This window comes from Coenobita brevimanus, chromosome 74 (genome assembly GCF_032717465.1).
Source record: "Coenobita brevimanus isolate Jiangsu-jjx chromosome 74, ASM3271746v2, whole genome shotgun sequence".
NCBI classification, from domain to species: domain Eukaryota; kingdom Metazoa; phylum Arthropoda; class Malacostraca; order Decapoda; family Coenobitidae; genus Coenobita; species Coenobita brevimanus.
Genome location: NC_137027.1, coordinates 36,421,501 through 36,445,337, shown reverse-complemented (window position 1 = coordinate 36,445,337; position 23,837 = coordinate 36,421,501). Strand labels below are relative to the sequence as shown.

Here is a 23,837-nt window from a genome sequence, read left to right as displayed (position 1 = left end):
ACTTACGGATGCAGGTAAGAAATTCATACACATTAATCTTTTGATAAAAATTCTATACAAATATCCAGACGCAGCTTAATGTCATTTGCTACTATGAAGAAATGTAAAGAAAAAAAAAACTGTCAAAATATTGTAATTACATTAACCTATGACAATTACAATACTGCGGGGTTCAGCTCCTGGACCTACATATTCTGTATCTACCAATCAGCCAACAGTCAGTCAATGCATCTATCTATCTATCTATGTATCTATCTACACTATATGTACTCTCTCTTTACCATATTCTTGTACTCTTGTCACCAGGGCTAGTGCGGTGTTATGCAAAATTTGTATCTCAATATACATGTACTTTTTTAGTCTTTTATGTAAGTATCTATGGACACAAATGTATACGCAGTGAGCATTTGGCGAGTTATATGGAGATTCTCTGCTACCCATATTTCCTAATTCAAGCCATCGTGCCTCCTGCAAATAATATTCTGTTATGGTTATTTCTTCCGTAATGAATAAAAAAATGTAACATATTACATGCAGCCTCATGTAAATTAATATCCTGACCAGGAAGGGATGTATTTCCGTTCCGTCCAGTAATGGGGTGAATGTAAGTTTTAAGCTTCCACCCACAGGACGGGGAAGGAACATTGAGCAAGGCAGGTAAAGTCAAAATCAAGCCATCCCACTTACGGTCGAGAGTGACGTGTTGAGAGCGTCGCCTGAAGCACCTGTTAAGCTCTGCCCTCAGGTTGATGGTGTAGGTGCCGTACACGAGAGGGTTGACACAGCTGTTGCTCACTGCCATGATGAACAGAGCGTCTTGCAGTCTTCGATCGACTTGCTCTGCACTCGCTCGGTCAAACATGTACCTGGGAGAGAGAGAGGAGATGGGGTCGAAAGTTCTTAATTACAAAAGTTATCCGGTTAGAGAAGTCAGCATGCGTACCTTTTGGAAATCATGTCATAACCTAACGTGTACATGTCAGGGACAGAGAACGAACGAGGTGATGGAGTTAGAAGGAAGGTTAGATAAATACAGCTGCAGCTATCAGCGTACCGTGTAGCATGTGTATCGCTGTGGTTAATAAAGTGGACATGGAAGGTACAGTCCCGGCCGATGATTCTTTTGCACGTCCTCGGTTTCACTGACATCTGATGCAGTTTCCACTCAGTATTAAATGTCTCCAGGTCTCATCCATAAATTAGAACATGAAGGACATATAAATTATAAAACCGTTCCTTGTGATTAAAAGCAAACGTATCCTGTATAAAGTTGCTCTGGCTATCAAAGATCCTCCATCCCATTTCTATTCTTCGCTTGCTTTGATGCTATGAACAAGAGGTGTCTGAAGGGCCTGCCTTAGGTATATGTATTCTTGAGCACACTCTATTTCTTTATCTTTTAGTAATTATTCTGAACTACCAAACTAAAGTCGTCGCCCGTCGCCTCCTCTCTCACATCTACAAGGTTTGGCTGGTTTCGTCGATCATCCGCGCCTTAGTTCTTCTGAGATATAGGGTCGTATTTAAAGTGAAATAAGAGATTTCGTTGGACGTTTTTCTTTGAGGGTTATGACTTACAGCACACACTGACAGTATCTTTAATTTTAGTTTTATATTTATATGGTCGCAGTAATTGCCCTCAGTAATGTACAAGAGGTTAAAATGGTACAAACAGAAAGTACATGACTAAAGATGAGATGATACCAGACTCCTTCACCAGATGACGATCCCTACCTTGGTCAGCTCAGTTGCTGGCCAGGTGTAATGAGGCTGGAGGGTCGGTTTGATAAGTAACCAAGGAGACTCATTCCTACCTCATAACTAACGCCCGTCATGTAATCACGACTTAGTATTCAAGCTGTAGATGTGACCCAGTTCTGTCGCGTGAAAACAAATCGACACTAATATTACCTGGCTTCTCGCTATTCTGTGGTCGCTTCCGACATTTCTTCATGGCGGCTATTGTACATTCTTCACTGTAACGTCATCTGCTTTGTTTGGGTTATGCCTATGAATCTACAATTACATTATTCTACACCTGAAAGCACCACTACCTTACACCGTATCTGACACCACCAGACACCACGATCTGATACCACGACAGGCTCTGATAACACCTCATACTACTACCTAACACTACCTGACAACATACCATCACCTGACACCACACCATCACCTGACACCACACCATCACCTGACACCAAACCATCACCTGACACTACACCATCGCCTGACACCACACCATCACCTGACACCACGCCATCAACTGATACCACCTGACATCACACCATCACATGAATCCACTTAACACTACACCATTATCTGATACCACTTGACACTATTATCCAACACCACCACTGTTTTCCTTCTTTCTTCTTCACTTTCTCAAACACTTTACACCATCTTACAAAACCACAACCTGACAACATCACCTGACAAACTACAGAGCTTCACACCATCACTATGCAACAAATCTACACCAGCTGAAAATTCCTGACATACCACTTAACATCAATGAAACCACCACCTGAAACCACTGGCAACACTCGATACTACCACTACACCGCCTGACAACACTTGATACCACCACTACACGTGTCAGCACCTACACCACCACAACATCCGGCAACACCTATACACTACATCTGACAACACTTACACCACCACTTTGACAACACTTGACACCACCACCACATCTGACAGCACCTGACACCACCACTACATCTGACATCACCAATACATCTGACAACACCTGACACCACCACTACGTCTGACAACACCTGACACCACCACAACATCTGACAACACCAACACCATCACTACATCTGACAGCACCTGACACCACCACTACATCTGATATCATCTGACACCACCACTACATCTGACAGTACCTGACACCACCACTATATCTGACAACACTTGACACCACCACTACATCTGACACCACCACTACATCTGACAACACCTGACACCACCACTGCATCTGACATCATCTGACACCACCACTACATCTGACAGCACCTTCACCACCACTACGTCTGACAACACCTGACACCACCACGATATCTGACAACACCCGACACCACCACTACATCTGATATCATGACACCACCACTACATCTGACAACATCTGACACCACCACTACATCTGATATCATGACACCACCACTACATCTGACAACACCTGACACCACCACTACATCTGACAACACCTACACCACCACAACATCCGGCAACACCTATACACTACACCTGACAACACCTGACACCACCACTACATCTGACAACACCTGACACCACCACTACATCTGACAACACCTACACCACCACAACATCCGGCAACACCTATACACTACACCTGACAACACCTGACACCACCACTACATCTGACAACACCTGACACCACCACATCTGACACCATCTGACACCACCACTGCATCTGACATCTGACACCACCACTACATCTGACAACATCTGACACCACCACTACATCTGACAACACCTGACACCACCACTACATCTGACAGTACTTGACACCACCACTACATCTGACAGTACTTGACACCACCACTACATCTGACAACACCTGACACCACCACTACATCTCACATCATCTGACACCACCACCACATCTGACACCACCTGACACCACCACCACATCTGACAAAACCTGACACCACCACTACATCTAACAACACCTGACACCACCACTACATCTGACAACACCTGACACCACCACTACATCTGACAACACCTAATGCTTCCAGTCTCACCTCATAGTCCACAGCCCACCTCTCATTTGCGTCCCCATTAAAACTCTGAACAAGAGTCTTCAAAAACTTTCCGAGATTAAGTACATAATGACGCGGGCACACACCCTGTTTGAGTGATGAGGAAATTTTTTATTTTTCGAAAAAAATGTGCCATCATTATAGAAACTCAATATACTTTTTTGGTAAATGCAGAATGAATGGAGGGAAAGACAAAAACCTTCGTAAAATATAATGAACAATTAAAAGCCAAAGTCTAGATATGGGCATGTTATTTTCTATGATGGCGACCGAGAGTGATGTCAGAGGCAGGGAAAAGAATTAGATTGACTTGCTGCTGTGTTGCTCTTGTTCTGGTTCTTCTACTTCTTTTTCTCCTTGTTCTTTCTCTTGTTCCTCTTCTTCGTCGTCTTGTTCATCTGTTTTCTCTTCTTCCTCATCTTCTTCTTCATCATCATCATCTTGTTTATTGTTGTTTGTTGATGTTTGGTATATGTTGTTGAAGTTGTTGTTGTTGTTATTGATGGTGGTGGTTCTGCTTCGTCTCGTTCTTCTTCTTCTTCTATTACAGTATTATTATTATTATTATTATTATTAATTTTACAATCATTATCATTTTGGTCTAATGTATCTGGCTCTGGCTTAGACTTCCTTCCAACCAAGGGTACAGGACAGCAACGCAAGCACGCACGCACGCGCACACGCACGCGCACACACACACACACACACACACACACACACACACACACACACAACCATACAACAATATAACGAAGCCGGGTGATCCTTTGTTGTGTGAACAAAGAGGATTATCATGAGAATGCTTGGCGTATACTGTATACCTTTACAATACAGTATCCACGCATTTATCCCTCACAGCGTCAAACAACTATTATTCCCTCCCACTCCACCGCTGGCTATTTAATTAAAGCAGGACTGAGCATAGGAAACTGAGAGTGTTAATATTGTCATCATTTACTCTCTTACTCTGAGGATATCTTTATTACTCTTTATTAGATGGCTGACAATCTGAGACAATAATGAATACAGGAACCCAAGGTATTGTTAATTTTGTCACTATTATCTTCTTTGTATGTATAATATGAACCAATAACCATATGCAGCCGTGTCTATGTATGTGCAGTGTGTAGGATTGTGTAACGCCTGGCCCCGAGATTCCAATGACTGCGTGCTGTGCTGATGACAGAAGAGCGACAGAGGTGCTGACTTATGCTGAGGTATTTCAGTGCCACGGCGCCACCTCTATCTCACATCAGTTCCAAGCCTGGCCTCACCGTGAAAGGGCTACACAGTCTCGTCTTTACAACCTCCAGATAATAAAGGACGGAAACGGGACCATTGGATTTTTTATAATACCAATTTTTCAATTAAATTTTTTCCCTTCCTCCTTTCACTTTCTGTAAAAAATAAAAAAATACAAAAATAAATAAATAAAACGCTTCCGTGATGTGGAGAAGCCTAGTACAATATTCTATACCAGCTAAGGCAATGCTATTTATCTTAGATGAGAGCTAACCACAGAAGTCTAGATGTCTTAACTAAGATATCCCTGAAATAAATAGATGTCAGATTACTGGTTGCCAATCCCTCCCACGGGTCTGGCCTTGAAATGCCTTTGTCACTGAGTTCCAGAATCCCTGCATTGCTGAGGAACTGATTAACTTGCACTGATCAGCCCAGTGCCCAGCACCACACGCCAACGTAAGTTGTACCGGGGACTTGTTCTTTTCCATGAATCTGTTGGCTAGATAAGTTTTGACATTTTCCGTAATTCGATATCCAGTTTTGGGGATTGTGTTGGGAGCTTAAAATCGGACGGGCTATTTTTAAATGGGTTTCAGAGCTCCTCGACCTGGCTCTAGGACACACGTTTTTTTGAGATATTTACGCCTTTTTAACATTTCACTGTAATTCTGGTAAGGTTTAATTTGTTTCTGTAGCTCTGGATAGATTTGAGTTTGAGTTTTGGTGGGATAGATGTGAAGTGAGTTCGTAGGTAAATCTTGCTGGAAAAAAAATGTGTTAAAAAAAGGTTGGGAGAAGATGGATAAACAGCTAAACAGATATGGGTGGACAGACAGATAAACAGAAAGATGGATGAAATTATTTAAATAGTGTGTGTGTGTGTGTGTGTGTGTGTGTGTGTGTGTGTGTGTGTGTGTGTGTGTGTGTGTGTGTGTGTGTGTGTGTGTGTGTGTGTGTGTGTGTGTGTGTGTGTGTGTGTGTGTGTGTGTGGTTTTATAGGTCTCGGAATTAGAGGAAATGACGGGAAGGGATTGGTCAAAAATGTGGTAGCTACTTGCGTGAATCATACAGAAATGTTTTGTGAATGATGAGCAGTTAGCTATAATTTATACGAGTCATGTGCGCTCTCAGCTTGAATATTGCTCACCCTTGTGGAATGGTTGTGGAGAGGTTGCATTAAGACAATTAGACAAAATTCAGAATAAAGCTGTTAGAATCATTAACAACCCTGCCATTACATATAAACTACCTTCCCTGCAAGTAAGAAGGAATGTTGCCTCCCTTGCAATATTTTACAGATATTTTTTTGGCAAATGCTCAGACGAAGTTGCGTCCATGGTGCCACCTCTCCATGCCTTCCCTCGTGCTACACGGGCATCTGGTAGCGCTCATGACTGGAATGTCACTCAACCATATTGCAGAACTTCTGCCTATCAGAATTCTTTCATTCCCCGAACTGCATCTCTCTGGAACTCGCTTCCCCAGAGTTGTTTTCCTCCAAATTTCAACCTACAACTGTTCAAGTCTAACTGTTACAGATATTTTATGAACAGAGGACACCAGTAATCTGGTGTATGGATTATTTTTTTTCTCCATTTGTTTTTCCTTCCTCCGTTGTTATTTAAAAAAAAAAAAAAAAAGAATGGATAAACGGTTACATAGCGAGATGCGTTTTTGCTGGAAGCGATAAAAATAGCTTGACGACTGCAATGATTGACAGATGGACTAATACGTAAGTCGGTCGAGTGATGGGCATATATTTGGAAAAATGGATGCTAGCGGCATACAGTAACTCTTCGCTCCAGACGAGGAGATGCCAATGGTTGTGATTATCTGTTCACTCGCGTCTGAGGACAAACTGAAGTTACAGTAGTTTCTGCTAGACAGGTCCGACAGACACGGTCACCGAATGAGTTTATATAATACACCATTGCCGGAGCGGGGGAGCGGGGTCCATATGGGTGTTAAGGACCCATCCCTGATTAGTCATTTTCCGAACACGAATGACGTGTTACGAACACGGATGATGCGACTTGGAATTTCTCATAAAAAAGCCCGTCATACCAAGACTATTATCATTATCATTATTATTATTATTATTATTAGCGTACAACTAGATCAACTTTTTGGCAAATACTGAATTTTCAAGTGTTGCCCACGCCAATAGCATCTGAAAGTACTATCGTGCTCTATTCTTCAGTCTCTTCACCTCCTCCGAACCGCATTACGAGTTTGAGGCTGACTCAGAATGTTTCAGAAACCCCCTGATTTTTCAGGATCCGCTCCTGTACACGACATGCCCACTAAAAGAATGTTTAATCTAATATGTTCACTAGGAAGGCGTCAATAATAATTTTGTTTTTGCTATCCTTTGACGATTTTATTCATATTAGGTGAGAAATTTTTAAGCTGGTCAATATGAAAAGGTTGAATTCAGCTAAGTGACCCCTAGATTCGTAGAGGAATGATTGTACGTAGGGAGTTTAAAGCAGCATCATCAGTGTAATGTTAGAGAGAGAGAGAGAGAGAGAGAGAGAGAGAGAGAGAGAGAGAGAGAGAGAGAGAGAGAGAGAGAGAGAGAATGCTACGCTACGGAAGAGAGGACTTAGAAGATGTCAATTCTCTTTTCTCACTGACTTCAATCAGAGGACGTCATCTCTCTCTCTCTCTCTCTCTCACACACACACACACACACACACACACACGGATTACCTGAGCCTAATCCACATTGTTACCCATATTCACTGATGTGTTGAATTTGCAACGCGAATATTCAACACAATATTCAGTATTCCCCCTCACTCATTTACCTTTTGTTTTTGCTCCGTAATATGCCATGATGAAACTGCCAGTGCATATCGCTAATGAGATGTGTGTGTGTGTGTGTGTGTGTGTGTGTGTGTGTGTGTGTGTGTGTGTGTGTGTGTGTGTGTGTGTGTGTGTGTGTGTGTCTGTTTAATTGATCAAGCCTTATATTAGAGACGAATAATACCTTTCAATAAACTAATCTGCAGGTGGCGTAATAACAAAAATAAAGATGAGCCGAAGATTATAATTCCTTGGCTCGTATTCTCGTACGTGAAGGTGGCTCTCTAACACCTCTTCCTCAGTGATTTATTTTTGGATATGGCTGGTTGATATACTTCTGTACGTTAAGCGAGTATGATGATATTGGAGGGATTTATGTAACACAGAAGAGGACAGTAATTTATAGGGAAAATAAATCAATTACGAAAAGGTGTTACGGAGCTTCCTCAACTGACGAGAATACATGTCCTTTGTCTGTCTGTCTGTTTACTCACCGTTAATAGTAAGTACAAAATTATTTAACCCCATCACTGCAGATTAAAGAGGCCCCCAGCTTAAGAAAATCGTCTGACCCAATCATACGAAGGTGAGTGGGGACAGTACTAACACTCAGGCTCCTACGACTCACTCTCAGATGAATAAAATCGTCTGGCATTAGCTGGAACAGAGAATTAGATTTGTCTCGACTACGCTGGGTCTATGGCAACAGTATTTTCACTCAAACCTTTTCTGAATCAATCTTAACTTGGAAAATCGCTCTGTGTCAGGCTACATAAGACACCAAAGTAAACTAACTGCAAGGAATAAAAATGTTAATGTGTCTTGTGCAGTCGACAGGTATAAAACAAATCCCTTTTCTTCATCTATAATCCTTTAATAATTTGGTCCAGCATCACAAACTCTACCTGTCGAGCCAAAAGTCAAGCTAATGAGGGATAGTTACACTTTTTTTCATTTTTTTCTCAACTCTCAGCTACAAAAGAGTTAATCCAAAAAACTCCAGCAAAAATTATAGACACAAACGCCCGTCTCAATGAACCAATTTTCCCCAAGGTCGTCTCTTAATTCCTGTCACTAATTCGATGATTTTATTACATTTTGGGGGAAAGTCAAAGTGCAGGGGTTAATCATGGCAATATCTATCCCCCCCCCGTTTCGAAATTTGTCTTCTGAACTTTGTGAAACTGTCAAAATGTGGGAAGATTAAAGGATACAAATAGCCAGTGGATTAGGGATCAAAGCCAGTATTTATTTATGCAGAGTATGCCAATGTTTGAAGGATTAACACAGTGCAGAAAAGGAGAGTAAGGGGTAATAATCAAAATAAATCGTTTAGGAAGGTGTTAGGGAGCTTCCTTACTCGAAAAGAATACCAGCCCACGCAGTAAGGCCAAGAATGAAATATATACAAAATTCGAGCTGAAGAATTTAAAACAAAGCGGGAGTGAATAAAAATGAGCACACTTCTCTAATCAGGTAAAAAAAAAAAAAGAAAAAAAGAATGAAGACTGCCTCTGTGCCATCTAGTGAGTAAAGTTCAATAGCCTTTGCGAAGAAAAAAACACGACATGGCGCTCTAATTCCCTTTTCTCTCAACAGATGGCGGGGTAATGAGGCTTTGTTGTGACTCCCAGGCTGGACAAATTGGAGAGTTTCCCTTCTTTTCAAGCGTTAACTTCATTAAGATTTCCTGTTTGGCGCTAACTATGACGGTAAATGAAGAGAGAGAGAGAGAGAGAGAGAGAGAGAGAGAGAGAGAGAGAGAGAGAGAGAGAGAGAGAGAGAGATGGAAGAAGAAAATTTGAGCGAAAAAGAAAGTAATGAAAATAAGTGCCTATCAATTGCACGGAATGTCACCGAGGAAGAAACTCAAAATTGATCTAATCTTCCCCAAGAATACGACAAGCAACAATCGAATTTACATCAAGGTCCCAAGTTTTATTCCTGGATGAAAAAGACAAAGGAAAAACGAATCTTATCCAACAATCTGACCAGTTCAAGACCCGAATTCAAGGCCTTCCACACACGGTCACACCACACACTGCCACACCTCACACTGTTACACTACACTCTCCCACAGCATACACAGCCACACAACACACCGTCACATCACAAACTGCCACACCACACACTGCCACACCACAAACTGCCACACTTCGAACTGCCACACCACACACTGCCACACCACACACTGCCACACCACACTCTCCCACAACATACACAGCCATACAACACACTGCCACGCCACACACTCCACACACTGCAACATCACACACTGCCACACACCACACTGCCACACCACACAGTTCCACATCACACTCACACTGCTATACCTCAGCTTTAACTAGAGGGGAACTCAGTGGAGCGCATCTCTCCGACAAGGGCAACGTAATTTCTAAACCACTCTTCATAATGGGTTAGGTTTTCTCATCAGTGACTAGAGTTTCTCAAAAAGTGTTTTCCGGATCCAAAATCTGTAACACGATCCGGATCGGTCCCCCAAATTAATCGATTGTTCCCTGGGACATGGGCTATCTACCCACCAAATTTGGCCCAGATCTCTCTTTTAGTTTTTGAGTAATCCTGCACACAAACAAAGAAACAAACAGGGATGAAAACGTACTCTCTTTGTCGGAGAAAACCAGTGGGCGTAATACTTATTTTTCCTTGCTCTTTTCAGGTGATATTAAAGTTATGAAGAACATACAGTTAAGAAGGGCGAATTATATCCCCTCAGATCACACAGCCTCCCCTAAGCAGCAAAAACTTACCAACAGACATCAAAATTGGATACAAAGAAGGGTACTATCTTTTGGCACACTTTTGAAACACCCAGTGCAGACTAAGGAAACGGGTGATTACAAAAATTAATAACTATAAACAAATAAATGTCAGGAAAAGAGACGACATTTATCTTTCTTTCTGCAGGTAACTTATTTGTTCAGCTTAGGAAAAGGTATAATGATAACCACCGATCCCTAAGCGCTCAGTCTCGCTTTATCACATATCAGGTGCAGGGGCCCGAGGCTAGGCTGAAGTATTCCAGCACATTGAAGGGTAGATGACCAGCCTCTGCTCCCTGGTGGCATTACATGATAAAAAAAAAAGTCGAGTCACCTCCGTGGGATCGAACGTATGCAAATCCATCACTCTTACAGGGACATTCTAACTACTTGACCACCAGGCACCCTATGAAATGAGCCTCTTAGAAGAAAAGGGTAAGAAACTACCTCCATTAACCTCTCCATATGAATGATGGATTCTTAATTTTATGTTTGTCATCTCCAGTTTGCTCTACTCGACATGGGAAGGACCTCTCTAATTAAACGTTTAAAGGCTATATCTAATCCCATGAATTCGATAAATCTCTCTAAGACGACTAAAATTGTCAGAAATACGAGAATAAAAAAAAAAAATCATCTAGCATAATTTGTTGAACTTGTAAGTGAAAATGGTTTTAAACTTAAATAAAGTCATCTAGAGGAGGAAATATGAAAGACATCACACTCAAATATTTAACAGGATAAGTGACTGGAAATATAACTGGGTTCCTGACTGGATGACTGAGTGGATGGTTGTGGATGTAATGGGTGTCTAGCGGCCTTATCATTAAAACTGGCTACGAGAAGGTGTACGCAAGCTCCCAAATTTGGCTGTCATATACTGAATGCCTGTAAGCTACACCCGCGCACGAGACGCGAGAGAGGGTGTTATGTTTTGGTCGACGTGTGTGTGTTTGTATGTGTGTGTGTGTGTGTGTGTGTGTGTGTGTGTGTGTGTGTGTGTGTGAGAGAGAACAAAACAACTCAAGCAGTTTTTAGTTGATTTAACTTGGTGGAAGGGTTGAGGATTAGCCAATGAGCTGGTACTGTTTTTGACAACGACAGGCCATAAGTCAATGTCACGTGGCAAGATCTGCTTATTTATTTATTTATTTATTTATCTATTTATTTTTTGCACCAGACCCTGTGGAAGTGTTGTTGGAAAGGTACGTATACAGTGACTAGATTTTTAGAACAATTAGTCAGAGGCCAAGGGCACAAAGAAAGTTCACAGGACAAGTTCGATTTATACGAGTTTGATTTGGACCAAACGTGAGGGAAGCACTAAGGGTCAGACAAGAATGAAAGTCAAAGGTCAAGATCATACGCCAAGGTCAAATCTCTAGCCCGTAGAGGCCCTGGCGTTGCATTCACTGAGTGCTTCTTCTTGTCGTTCGAAGTGCTCATTCTGACTCACTTACAAAGGAATGTAGTCAATAACGATACATGAATTGTGGGGCATATTCTTTAGTCGTCGTTACCTCAGAAATTACCGTAAAACATTGGCACTTTCTCCACATTTTTCTCTAGTTTAATAATACGCCTCCTAGTGAAAGTACTGTGGTTTGTTTCGACAAATGGACAAGAATGGGTGGGAAGGAAAACAGAGAGGAGTTAAGTCCTTGATTTCTCTAATGTGCTGGACTATTCAACACCCATCCTCTGTGTGGTTCGTTAGGGAAATAAATAACTTAAACTCTTTCCTGCTTTTTCTCCCTTCCATTTTTTCTTATTCTCGTGAGTGTAAGTGAATGCACGAAGGTAATGTAGGCGAGTGAATGGATATATGTGAGTGAAAGTGGATGGCCATTCAGGGAAATGAGGTATGTAAATGGCCGTAAAACCTCGTGTGCTGTAAGTACGTTCACTAAAGATTACATAGTTTCCATTACACCACTTTACCGCACAACCGTACTACCACTACCACACTGCCACAGAACCACACCAACACAGCACCACACAACCGAATTTCAGAGGGAAAGTAAAATTAAATAAATAAATAAATACATAAAAACTAAATTTAAAAAAATATGTTGTGTTAATTGTATGTTGGAGAACTGTAATATAAGACGAGAGGTAAAACATTTCCAATAACCCATCATTCTATGAATTTACTTATGTTTATTTGTCTACCGCAATTTCCCATCGACCACACACCACTAACACCTCAAACAATTATGGAACAAGAATTCGAAATATACCGGAACATCAATTTGTACCCGTTCTCTTTAGCCCCTCAGCAAGAAAGTGGCTAGGGTTTCTTGCCTATCGACTACACGAAGAGCATCAAGGTTATCTATTACATTTTTCTAAGTCCTACTCTTCCCCAGCAACAAGACTCCCAGCAGGTGAGGCTACTTTCAGGTGACTAATTGTACTGCTGTTCATAAGTCGTCCATCCCCTACTCACCTTTCCATCGTCCCCCTCCCGTCCTTTCTCCCTTCCGTTTCCACCCTACTTCTCCCTCATACACCCCCTTCCTTTTCTCCTTCCTACACTGACCCCTCTTAGGAGTGCAGGTGGTGCAGTGGTAGCATATCCAGCCTGCAACTAGAAGACCCTGAGTTCGATTCTTGTGCCGGTCAGACTAATGGACAAAGTTTGTTTTCTCTCTGTCCGTGTTTACCCAGCTGCAGAATTAGGGACAGCATATAGCTTCGATGGCTGTACGAAATATTCCGGGGAAGATCGAGCCTTAGGGGAAAAAAATATTGTCTGAACTTGGTGTGGTCAACGGGAATTAATTTTTAGTCTTCTTCTTCTTCTTCTTCTCCCTCTTCTTCTTCTTCTTCTTCCTCTTCTTCTTCTTCTTCTTCTTCTCCTCCTCCTTCTTCTTGCACCTCTCTTCTTCCTCCCCCCTTCCTCAACATAAAATAAATAATACAGAAATTACTTGTACAGGAGTTACAAAATTCGGGTACCATTAGTATATTCATAACTAAACACCATGTGCAGCTGCAGACATAGTTACAGGTCCACTTCGACGCGAACCGTAATAGGAACAACTCAGTCAATTACCGTAACAAAGAGTGCGTCAGTAATTCCAGGACTGAGTCTGGAAAGTTGCAAGCCATTTCCGACTGTAAAAGGCACCATAAAAAAGGTCATAGCAAATCCATAGTCGTTTCACCGTAACTTGGCCCAGATTTTTGTCCTTCTGCAGCTTATTGCACGTAACTCCATGGCAGAATACGACAATGTTGGGGCCCTACATCCCTTTCCGTGGCACTTCTTCGTGACTACCATCATATTCTAGGGCTCATCTCTTGCTAAAACTCAGCATTCAGTATGGAGAGATGCAAATTTTGGACCAAGCTGGAGAAAAATGGACCTAGTAATCTATTCTAGCTAACGCCAGACGATTTTATTCAGCTAAGAGTGAGTGATAGGACCGTGAGAAAGTTAATACTGCTATCATTTACTCTCTCTTATCAGAATAACTTTAATACTTTATTCCATTTAATACGAATTTATTTTAGCTGAAAGCGAGTCAATATCTTCAGAGGGTTAATAGTGTAAACATTAGGAATTTATTTAGAGGACTGAGTCACCTAATTCTCAGATACTAATACTGTAAAAATTTCTTCATTTAACTGAGAGTGGGTCCAATATCCTCAGAATGTTAATATTGTAAACATTAACCATTTGATAATCGAAATAACCCTAGTATCGGTATTCTATTCCATCTAACGCCACACACTTTTTCCATCTTACAGTGAGTCATGGGAGCCTGACTGCTGGAACCATCACCATTAACCCTCTCACAATCGGAACAACTCTAGTAGCCTATTGATGAGCCTCTTCTGTAAAAATGATAACAAAAAAGTAAAATATGGAGAATGTGTGATCACCAACACTCTCGCTGCTATTCGTGTGTGTGTGTGTGTGTGTGTGTGTGTGTGTGTGTGTGTGTGTGTGTGTGTGTGTGTGTTTACTTTTATTACGCATTTGTTATCCTGTTCTACCTCATGACTACTTTTATTTAACTTAGAAATCCCCCATGGCAGTAGAGGGATTCATCAAAGGCGCTTCTAACCCCTCCAGTTCACGCTCTCTCTCCTGAACTGAAGAAAATCGTCTGAATATAACAAGAATAAACTGAAATAATTTATCGAGTAAGCTTTTCGCTTCTGGTGGTGTGCGCTGGAATTTCATTTAGCAAACACCAGATGATTTTTTTCTTAGAAGAGAAAAATCCTAGTATTAGGTGTTGAGCTGCCATCCTTTACCCTCTAATGGTCGAAAGAACTCTAGTACTCCATTCCAGTTTTACCCCAGATGATTTTATGCAGCTGAGAGTACAATGGAGGAGCCTTATGTTTATAGTTATCTCCGTACACCCTACAGGCATTAATCCCAAAACCTTTCTCTGTAAAGGTAATCATAAAAAACTGAGAGGAACAAGAGGAAATTATGAAGGTAATGTGCGACGTTCACCGTGATATTCCCCTCTTGGGGGGCTGGGGGGATGGATTATGCGGATTTTATTTATTTATTTATTTCTTAATCTAGACATTCAGGTAACTATGATTCACTCCCAGGTAAGTCATATCATCTAGCTCTTGGTGGAACATAGTCCTAGGCTCGCATTCTCGCCAGTTAAGGAAGCTCCCTAACGCCTTCTCCTAAGTGATTTATTTTGCTTATTACACCTTACTGTCCTATTCTGTGATTGATACATCCTTTTAACATCGCCATACTCTGCATAAGTAACGCATTAAACGATATTAATACGTCATATCCGTAAATAAATCGCAAAGGAAGAGGTATTAGGAAGCCTTCTGGACCGACGAGAATTAGAGTCCCAGAGTATTTCCATCCCTGGCGGGGGAAGGGGAATGGCCTTTGGTTCCTTCTTCCCAGCATTTAAAAAAAAAAAAAAAAGTGCTCCGATCCATACGCTGAAAATAACGTAAAATCTTAATCAATTGCAGGAGCGTCACTAACTATCGATTGTAGGAGAGTCATTAACTACCGACTGCAGGAGTCATTAACTATCGATTGCAGGAGAGTCATTAACTATCGACTGAAGGAGAGTCATTAACTATAGACTGCAGGAGTCATTAACTATCGACTGCAGGAGAGTCATTAACTATCGATTGCAGGAGAGTCACTAACTACCGACAGCAAGAGTCATTAACTATCAATTGCAAGAGAGTCATTAACTATCGACTGCAGGAGAGTCATTAACTATCGATTGCAGGAGAGTCACTAACTACCGACAGCAAGAGTCATTAACTATCAATTGCAAGAGAGTCATTAACTATCGAATGCAGAAGAGTCATTAACTATCGATTGCAGGAGAGTCACTAACTACCGACAGCAAGAGTCATTAACTATCAATTGCAAGAGAGTCATTAACTATCGACTGCAGGAGAGTCATTAACTATCGATTGCAGGAGAGTCACTAACTACCGACAGCAAGAGTCATTAACTATCAATTGCAAGAGAGTCATTAACTATCGACTGCAGAAGAGTCATTAACTATCGATTGCAGGAGAGTCATTCACTACTTAACACCAATGATACTGTATACTTTCCCACTCCACGCTGGGAATAGGTGGGACCATTTTTCCATCCAGGTGAAGAGTAGGTTGTAAGAGAATTCAGTGACTGGAAATTTTCAAAGGCTAACTATGGTACTGTTCATCTTTCCCCAACTCAGGTTCATAGAGTCTCCTACTGTGAACTGAGGCCACTGAGTTTTTGCCACGATTCTTTACATGTTTCATTCTGAGGCGACAGAGTTTTGTTTCGTTTCTTCACCTGTTTCATTCTGAGGCGACTGAGTTTTGCTACGATTCTTTACCTGTTTCATTCTAACTCCAGGTAATTTAATTCAGGTAAAGAAAGACCACTGGAAATAAACTCGGACATAATCTTTACACATCTTAAATACTATGAGGCAATCCTTTATAACTTTAGCGGAGCGATAAATAAATAAATAAATAAATAAAATGCGCCATGGGTTTCATCGGGTTAATTCAGATTATTTGCAAAGGTGACTATGATAGTTGGCCCTAAGGGAAAGGAACGACTATGTTGGCTCTTTTGATGCTACTACTTACTTTGCTTTCCATTCCCATGCGCATCAATTTTTTCATAGACCCTTGAACCAATTATGCACAGACACAAACATACAAGCACACAGAAACATACGAATTGCAACAGAAGTATATTTACACACACACACACACACACACACACACACACACACACACACACACACACATACACACACACACACACACACACACACACACACACACACACACACACACACACACACACACACACACACACACACACACACACACACACACACACACACACACACGACTGAAGTACCGAAGTGCCCATTAATATTTTTATTCTTGTTCCCATACAAATTTATTCAGCTTAAAGAACACGTTCCACTAGACAAAATATCCATTAACCCATTCAGTACGATGCCCGCCCTTTTTTTTTTAACTCTTTTCTTTCTCTCTTCTCTTTTTCTCTCTCATCCCTCTCCACCAGGTAGGGATCGCAAGGTCTGTGTGGTCTGTGTATCTGTTTAATCTCATTTTCTGTCTCCCACTTCCGCTGTGTCTCTTTTCTCCCTTTTTTTACTTCTCTTTTCTTGCAGCCACTCTGTCCCTTCTTTTCTCTTCTTCCTTCCTTCCCTTCCTCCTCTCTTTCATCTCTCCTTCCTAGTAATGACACCAAGGTCTGTATGGTCTGTAAATATATATAAACTCATCCGCTTCTGTCACTTACTATTAACATTCTCTCCATCTTTTTCTCTTCTTTCCTCTCCTCTTCCCTTTCATTCCCACCACATTAAGAGGTATCATAAGGTCTGTTTGGTCTATGTAACTCTATGACCTTTACTCCTATATCCCTCAGTTTTCATATCTTCCTCTTCATTCCCTCTCTTCCGCCTCTCCTGTCTCTCCTCCTCTCCTCTCTCTCATCCCCTCCATTCTACTAAGGATTTTAAGGTCTGTACTCTCTATGTATCTTCATTTAACCCTTTTTTCTGTCCCTCAGTTTTAACATTTTTTCTATATATCCATCTATCTTTCTCCATTCTCTCCTCCCTTCTGTCCTCTCCTCACACATAGTAAGGATCGTAATGTCTGTGTGATCTGTGTAGCTTCGTAACTCTAAGTAATATCATACTTTTTCATCACTTCTGTCTTCTTTCCTTTAACTTCTCTTACCAAATATCCCTTTCCCCCCCCTCTCCCTCTCTCTCTCTCTCTCTCTCACACACACACACACACACACACACACACACACACACACACACACACACACACACACACACACACACACACACACACACACAATGCAGCCTCAACTCATCCATCCCACATGTATTTGCAAGAGTCCAAACCGACAGAACTTTGTCTTTCAACACAGGATATTTCACGTATAATAACCGATATACACGCGACTCCCTTGATATGAAAGCTTCATGAAACCACTTATGAAGGAGAGGTACAGTTCAGGGCCAATTGTTCAGAGGATATTGAGAAACTGGACGCAATGCAACACTAGTAATCAGGTTATTCTCTGCTCTCAGATGCAAACCATGACGTGAATGGTTGTGGGACCTCAATTTATTACATCCTCTCTCTCTCTCTCTAAAAAGGCGTACTTGTGTGTGTGTGTGTGTGTGTGTGTGTGTGTGTGTGTGTGTGTGTGTGTGTGTGTGTGTGTGTGTGTGAGAGAGAGAGAGAGAGAGAGAGAGAGAGAGAGAGAGAGAGAGAGAGAGAGAGAGAGAGAGAGAGAGAGAGAGAGAGTCTGAAATTAAAAAAGAAAAAACAAAAAAAATGGCGCACGAAAACACTCCACTCGGTGTAAACAGCAGAACCTCAGCTAGATGGAAAAAACAACCGCAAGGCGAGACGGGGAAAACCTGAATAGTGCAAAAGAGAGAAAAAAAAAGGAAAATGAGAATAAAGGGAGAAAGAATGAAGTGGATCCAAGACTAGTAAAGATGCCTTGATGCAGAGTGACGCGACAGGGGTAAACGGTAAAGCATATCATCTCACACGTAGTAAGGCAAATCACCTCACAAGTAGAGTCGTATTTAAGGAGACAAAGGAGCTCCGTAGCACCTCTGCCTAAGCGATTTATTTTCCAAGGTAAAGGAGTGTTCAAGCCCCTATGCCTAAGCGATTTATTTTCCATTGTAAAGGAGCACCGTAGCACTTTTGCCTCAGTGATTTATTTTCCATATTACACCTTAACGTTCTTTTACAGTATATGCCATTGCTTTATCATAAATACAGTTTCCTCAGATAACATAAAAAGGGATACCGTAGGGTAATGTGCAGAATAAATCGCTAAGGACGAGGTGTTACAAATGCCCAAAACCACTTAGAAACCGACCCTTAATCATTACACACGTCATAATGCCACTTACATGAACATACGACTACAATAAATCTATGTCTATACGCCAGTCTATCTATCTGTCTGTCTATCTATTTTACCTATGGAAAAATGTATAAAATCGAAATATTTTTATAATTCCCAATGTTTATCGACCCGCAATTATTTTTAAACTTAGCATATTCGTTTACCAAAAAATAGATACCGTCCGATATTATGAAAATCAGTGTCTACTATTTTAGACATAATAATCTATCTATCTATCTATAGCCCGACGCCCTAATTCCGCAAAGGGTGGCCGCAGACAAAACGCCTCCAAGTCACTCTGTCACCCACCATTTGACTACCCTCCCCCCAACTCACCCCCCCTCCCTCATATACCTCTCAACTCCATCCCTCCACCTCATCCTCGGTCTACCCCTCCCTCTCCCTCCCTCCACCTCACCTACATAAACCCTCTTAGTCAGTCTTTCATTCTCCATTCTCTCCACATGTCCAAACCACCTCAGTGTATTTCTCCTAATCTTCTCAACCACATCCACATCTACCCCACAACGTTCCTTCACTTCTTCATTCGTCAACCTGTCCCTCCACGTCACTCCATATGCTCCTCTCAAGTAACTCATTTCCACTGCTCTCACTCTTGACTTGTTCCCCTCTTGCAAGGTCCACGCCTCGCTTCCATACGTCAGGGTAGGGATCACAATACCATCATGCAGTGACTTCTTAACTTCCATACTCACCTCCCTATTTCTCATCACTGCTTTCAGTGTACCAACAACCTTCCTTCCCTGCTGTACCCTTTCACGTACTTCATCCCCCAAAGTTCCATCCTTACTCATCACACTACCCAAGTACTTGAATGCACTCACATTCTCCATATCCTCACCATTCAACCTCACTGCACACTCTGTGACTTCATTCCTCTCAAACACCATAACTTTACTTTTGTTTACATTAACTTTCAGCTTCCTCCTCCTACACACTGTCCCAAATTCATTCACCAAACCTTGCAACTCCCATTCATCTTCACTCAACAATACTGTATCATCAGCAAACAGCAACACAGGAAGCTTCCAAATCTCACCCTCATTCATTAGGGCCAGCCCCACATCCACTGCACAGAATTATTGATTATATACTGGCAGGGTAAGAAGTAAAATTGTACCCTAAGGACTGTTTATACATCTTCCTGCCCCTATCAAAACTCCAGGCGCCCCGATTGGACAGGCCTAGTGTACAGTCACCTGCAAAAGTCGTGTCACATCTCCTACTTCTCCTTCCTTGGGCTATGAAAATCAGTTCGGTGATTCTGCAGCAATGGACACTGATTATTTTGGCGGAGGTCTAGCTAAAGATACCGACGTTCATGCATCACAATTATCTGGTCATTTCACTTAATATTCGTCACCTCCGTTCCATCATATCAGTGCCACCAACAAACGTGTAATTACGTCAAGGCTGTTAGGTGTACGATTTGCTAGACTTCTGCTTCACATTATTGCTGTCCCAGGTTTATATGTGCCCAACTGTACACTCGGCAGCAAAAATCCTGTCGCCTGTCCTACTTCTCTCTTCTTGGGCTTTGAAAATCAGACTCAGGATTCTACAACAACTAACACTGATTACTTTATCTGGCCATAGATCAGTTTTATCTGTGTCATTTGCTTCGAATACAAGACTAATTTCCAAAGACTGTACACCGAAGGAAACGAGGGATGGCAGGGCCTGAGTTGGAGACAGTTCGTGGTGACAGTGGTGATAACGATCATGGTAATGCTGATATAATTCTTTTACCTTAACTTGGGCCAGATTTTTGCTTTTTGGGAGCTGATTTTACGTAGTTCATTGACCCCCAGAAGCAAAAGATATACCACGGTTTTACATCCTTTGCACAATCCTTCCTTGAGACTAGCAATATATTCCAGTGCTAATCTATTCAAGATGGGGAGACGGCAATTTTAGGCTAAGTTAGAAGACAGAGGGTATAATAGTAATAGTTTATTGCTCCAAGATAATATATTAAAATCTCCAAGTGTACTGCTTTTGTGCATTCTGCTAGTGTAGTAATATACCCGTATAAAATATTTTGTAAACACTAAAGCCGTCAGCCATACGAGGTTTAGCTGATGTTTAAATACTAGTGTGTAAAATGGACAAGGAATTCCTGTTGATTTTATAGCACAGCCTTTCTTTACTAGTGAGCCTTCATATGCAGTCACTGTTATTGGGGCTTATGTAAGGGATAAAGTGTGTGTGTGTGTGTGTGTGTGTGTGTGTGTGTGTGTGTGTGTGACGTCATGGGGATAATTCTGGCCAACTTCAGACGAATTTATCCATCCTGTAGGAGACTTCTAACTTCTCCATTAAGAAGCGTCTCCACTATGCTGAGTAAAATAGTGTGTTGGTTGGAAGAATAAAGTATAAATGACGCCACAGTAGTGCGCGATTGCAATTACTGAGGAAAAAGGAATGGTGTGAAATATCAACTATTGGTGAGCCTATAGTAAAGAAAGAGTCAATATTTTCAGGCTCCTTTACTCATTCTCAGCTTAATCTACTGGTAATAAACTGGCGTAAGCTGGTATGAATACAGGAGTTTTCCCATACAGGATAAAATGGGTGACCGTATTAACGCACTCAGGATCTTGCAACTCACTCAACTGAATAAAAAACATGGGAGCCAGCTGGAATAAAACACAAGAGTTGCCCTGACCATCGGATAGTTAGAGATTAATTTACACGTTTTTTTTAATACCGAAAACTCTCCGCACTGAGGAAAAATTATAATATATTTTTGGTGACAGACTAAATGATGTATCTTTATTCGTTCATAACAGCGAAGGGGTAAGACAGTGTTGGATTATTTAAGATCACTACCCTTTTTCCTTAATTTAGCGCAAAGAAGGAGTTAATTGCCTTTCTTTCCTGCTTTATTCCTCAGTCTTCCTCCCTCCCTGTCGTCTTCCACTACATTGCTCTTCATTCTTTCTCATCCCTTCCCCCTCTCCAGACCTCTCTCTCGTCCTTTCCCTCTACCTTTCTCTACCCCTCCTTTCCTCATCCGTTATTTCCCTCCCTCTCTGCTTCTCACATTCCTTCCTTCCCTCTCTCCTTCCCTTCCTCTACATCATTTTTCGTCTTTCTTAATTTCCCTTCCTACCCTTCCTCTCTCTGGTCTCCCTCTGCCATTTTCGTTACCTCCCTCCTTTCCACCCTCCTTCGTTTCTCTCCCTCCCTCCCTCTTTTTTTCCTCTCCTTCTCAATGTTTCCTTCCTCATTTCATCCACTGCTGGCAAAAACAACAGTAATTTCCAGTCCTAATTGTGGTCAGATTACCTCCAACGAGTGTGCTTGTTGTTTGCCGTGGTGGTGTGGAGTGGAGTGGTGTGGTGTGGTGTGGTGTGGTGTGGTGTGGTGAAGAGTGGTGCCGTGTGGGGTGGTGTGGTGTAGTGTAGTGAGGTGTGAAGTCGTGTGATGTGATATGGTGCAGTGTGGTGATATGCTGTATTGTATTGTGATGTGTAGTGTGGTATGGTGATATGCTGTAATGTGATGTGATGTGATTTGTCGTGTGGTGTGGGGTGGGTATACTCTACTGTGATGAAGTGTGGTGTGTCGCGGCGTGGTGTGATGCAACATGATGTGCCGTAAGGAGATGTGATGTGGTGTGGCGATGAGACAATATTAAAGTTGAGAGGACTTTCCGCGATCAGTAAATATTTACAAGAAGGTTTATTACCGTCTTCTCAATCCTCCTATGGGGTTAAATCCAGTATCTCAGGACTAAAGGTATAAGATCCTGGACTGTCTGTGTTTGTGATATCCGATCCTCTATCTGTCCTTCTTGGCTCGTGTTCTTGTAGGGTTAGGAGGTTCCCTTGCACCTCCTCATGAGCGATTTATTTTGTTTATTTTTTGGATATGGCTGGCGAATATCCCGTTGTACGTTATGTATGCAGATTATGGCGGTATTAGTTGGACTTAAGTAACGCAGAAGAGGACAGCAAGGTGTAATAAGCAAAATAAATCGCTTACAAGGAGGCATTAGGGAGCATCCTTAAGTAACGATAGTACAGGTAAGAAATTATCTGTAGCGGTTCTTAGTCTCTCTCTCTCTCTCTCTCTCTCTCTCTCTCTCTCTTCCGGGTAACTTCAGGTGATATACGGATCATTTTCTTTCAGTTAATGATCCGTAAACTTGTCGGTTATGGAAGCTCCTTAACATGTTTTCCTAAGCGATGTATTTTGCTTATTGCATCTTACTGCCCTCTTCTGTGTTAACATAAATCCTTCTAATATTGTCTGCTCTGCATTAATATCGTACTAAAGGATATTAACCAGCCATAATAAAAAAGATAAATAGCTAAGGAAGTGGTGTTAAGGAGCTATCCGAACCGACGAGAATATTCTTTTTCAGTAAACGCCAGACGATTTTTCTCAACTGACATTAATTTCTAGGAGCTGAGGAGGGTAATATATATGCCGTTCTCCTCTCACTGTCGGGGCAACTCTAGAATTCTGTTCCAACTACGCTAGACGATTTTATACAGCTGAGAGAGAGAGAGAGAGAGAGAGAGAGAGAGAGAGAGAGAGAGAGAGAGAGAGTAAAAGCCCTAATGTTTAAAGGTATATGCCTTACGTGTTGGAATCCTATATATGGCTATCACTCCCTCGAACTATAATTGGCTTGTTTTCATCTAAGGGAACTAGGCCATTCAGATTAAATATTCAGTCATGGTGGCGTGAAATTCAATGTCTCTGCTATGAGGTAGGAATGAGTCT

General features: G+C 41.6%; 1 protein-coding gene across 1 annotated transcript in view; it reads right to left on the bottom strand.

Moving 5' to 3' along the window:
- Positions 1–356: 356 nt before the first annotated feature.
- The window catches only part of LOC145407831 (adipokinetic hormone/corazonin-related peptide receptor variant I-like), a 203,351-nt gene continuing 179,870 nt past the window's right edge, over positions 357–23,837 (bottom strand). Inside the window, exons 6-7 of the mRNA XM_080278688.1 lie at positions 688–866; positions 357–376 (exon numbers count right to left, since the gene is read on the bottom strand). Coding sequence (XP_080134814.1) covers positions 357–376; positions 688–866 — 199 coding nt within the window. The remainder of the gene's footprint in view (positions 377–687; positions 867–23,837) is intronic.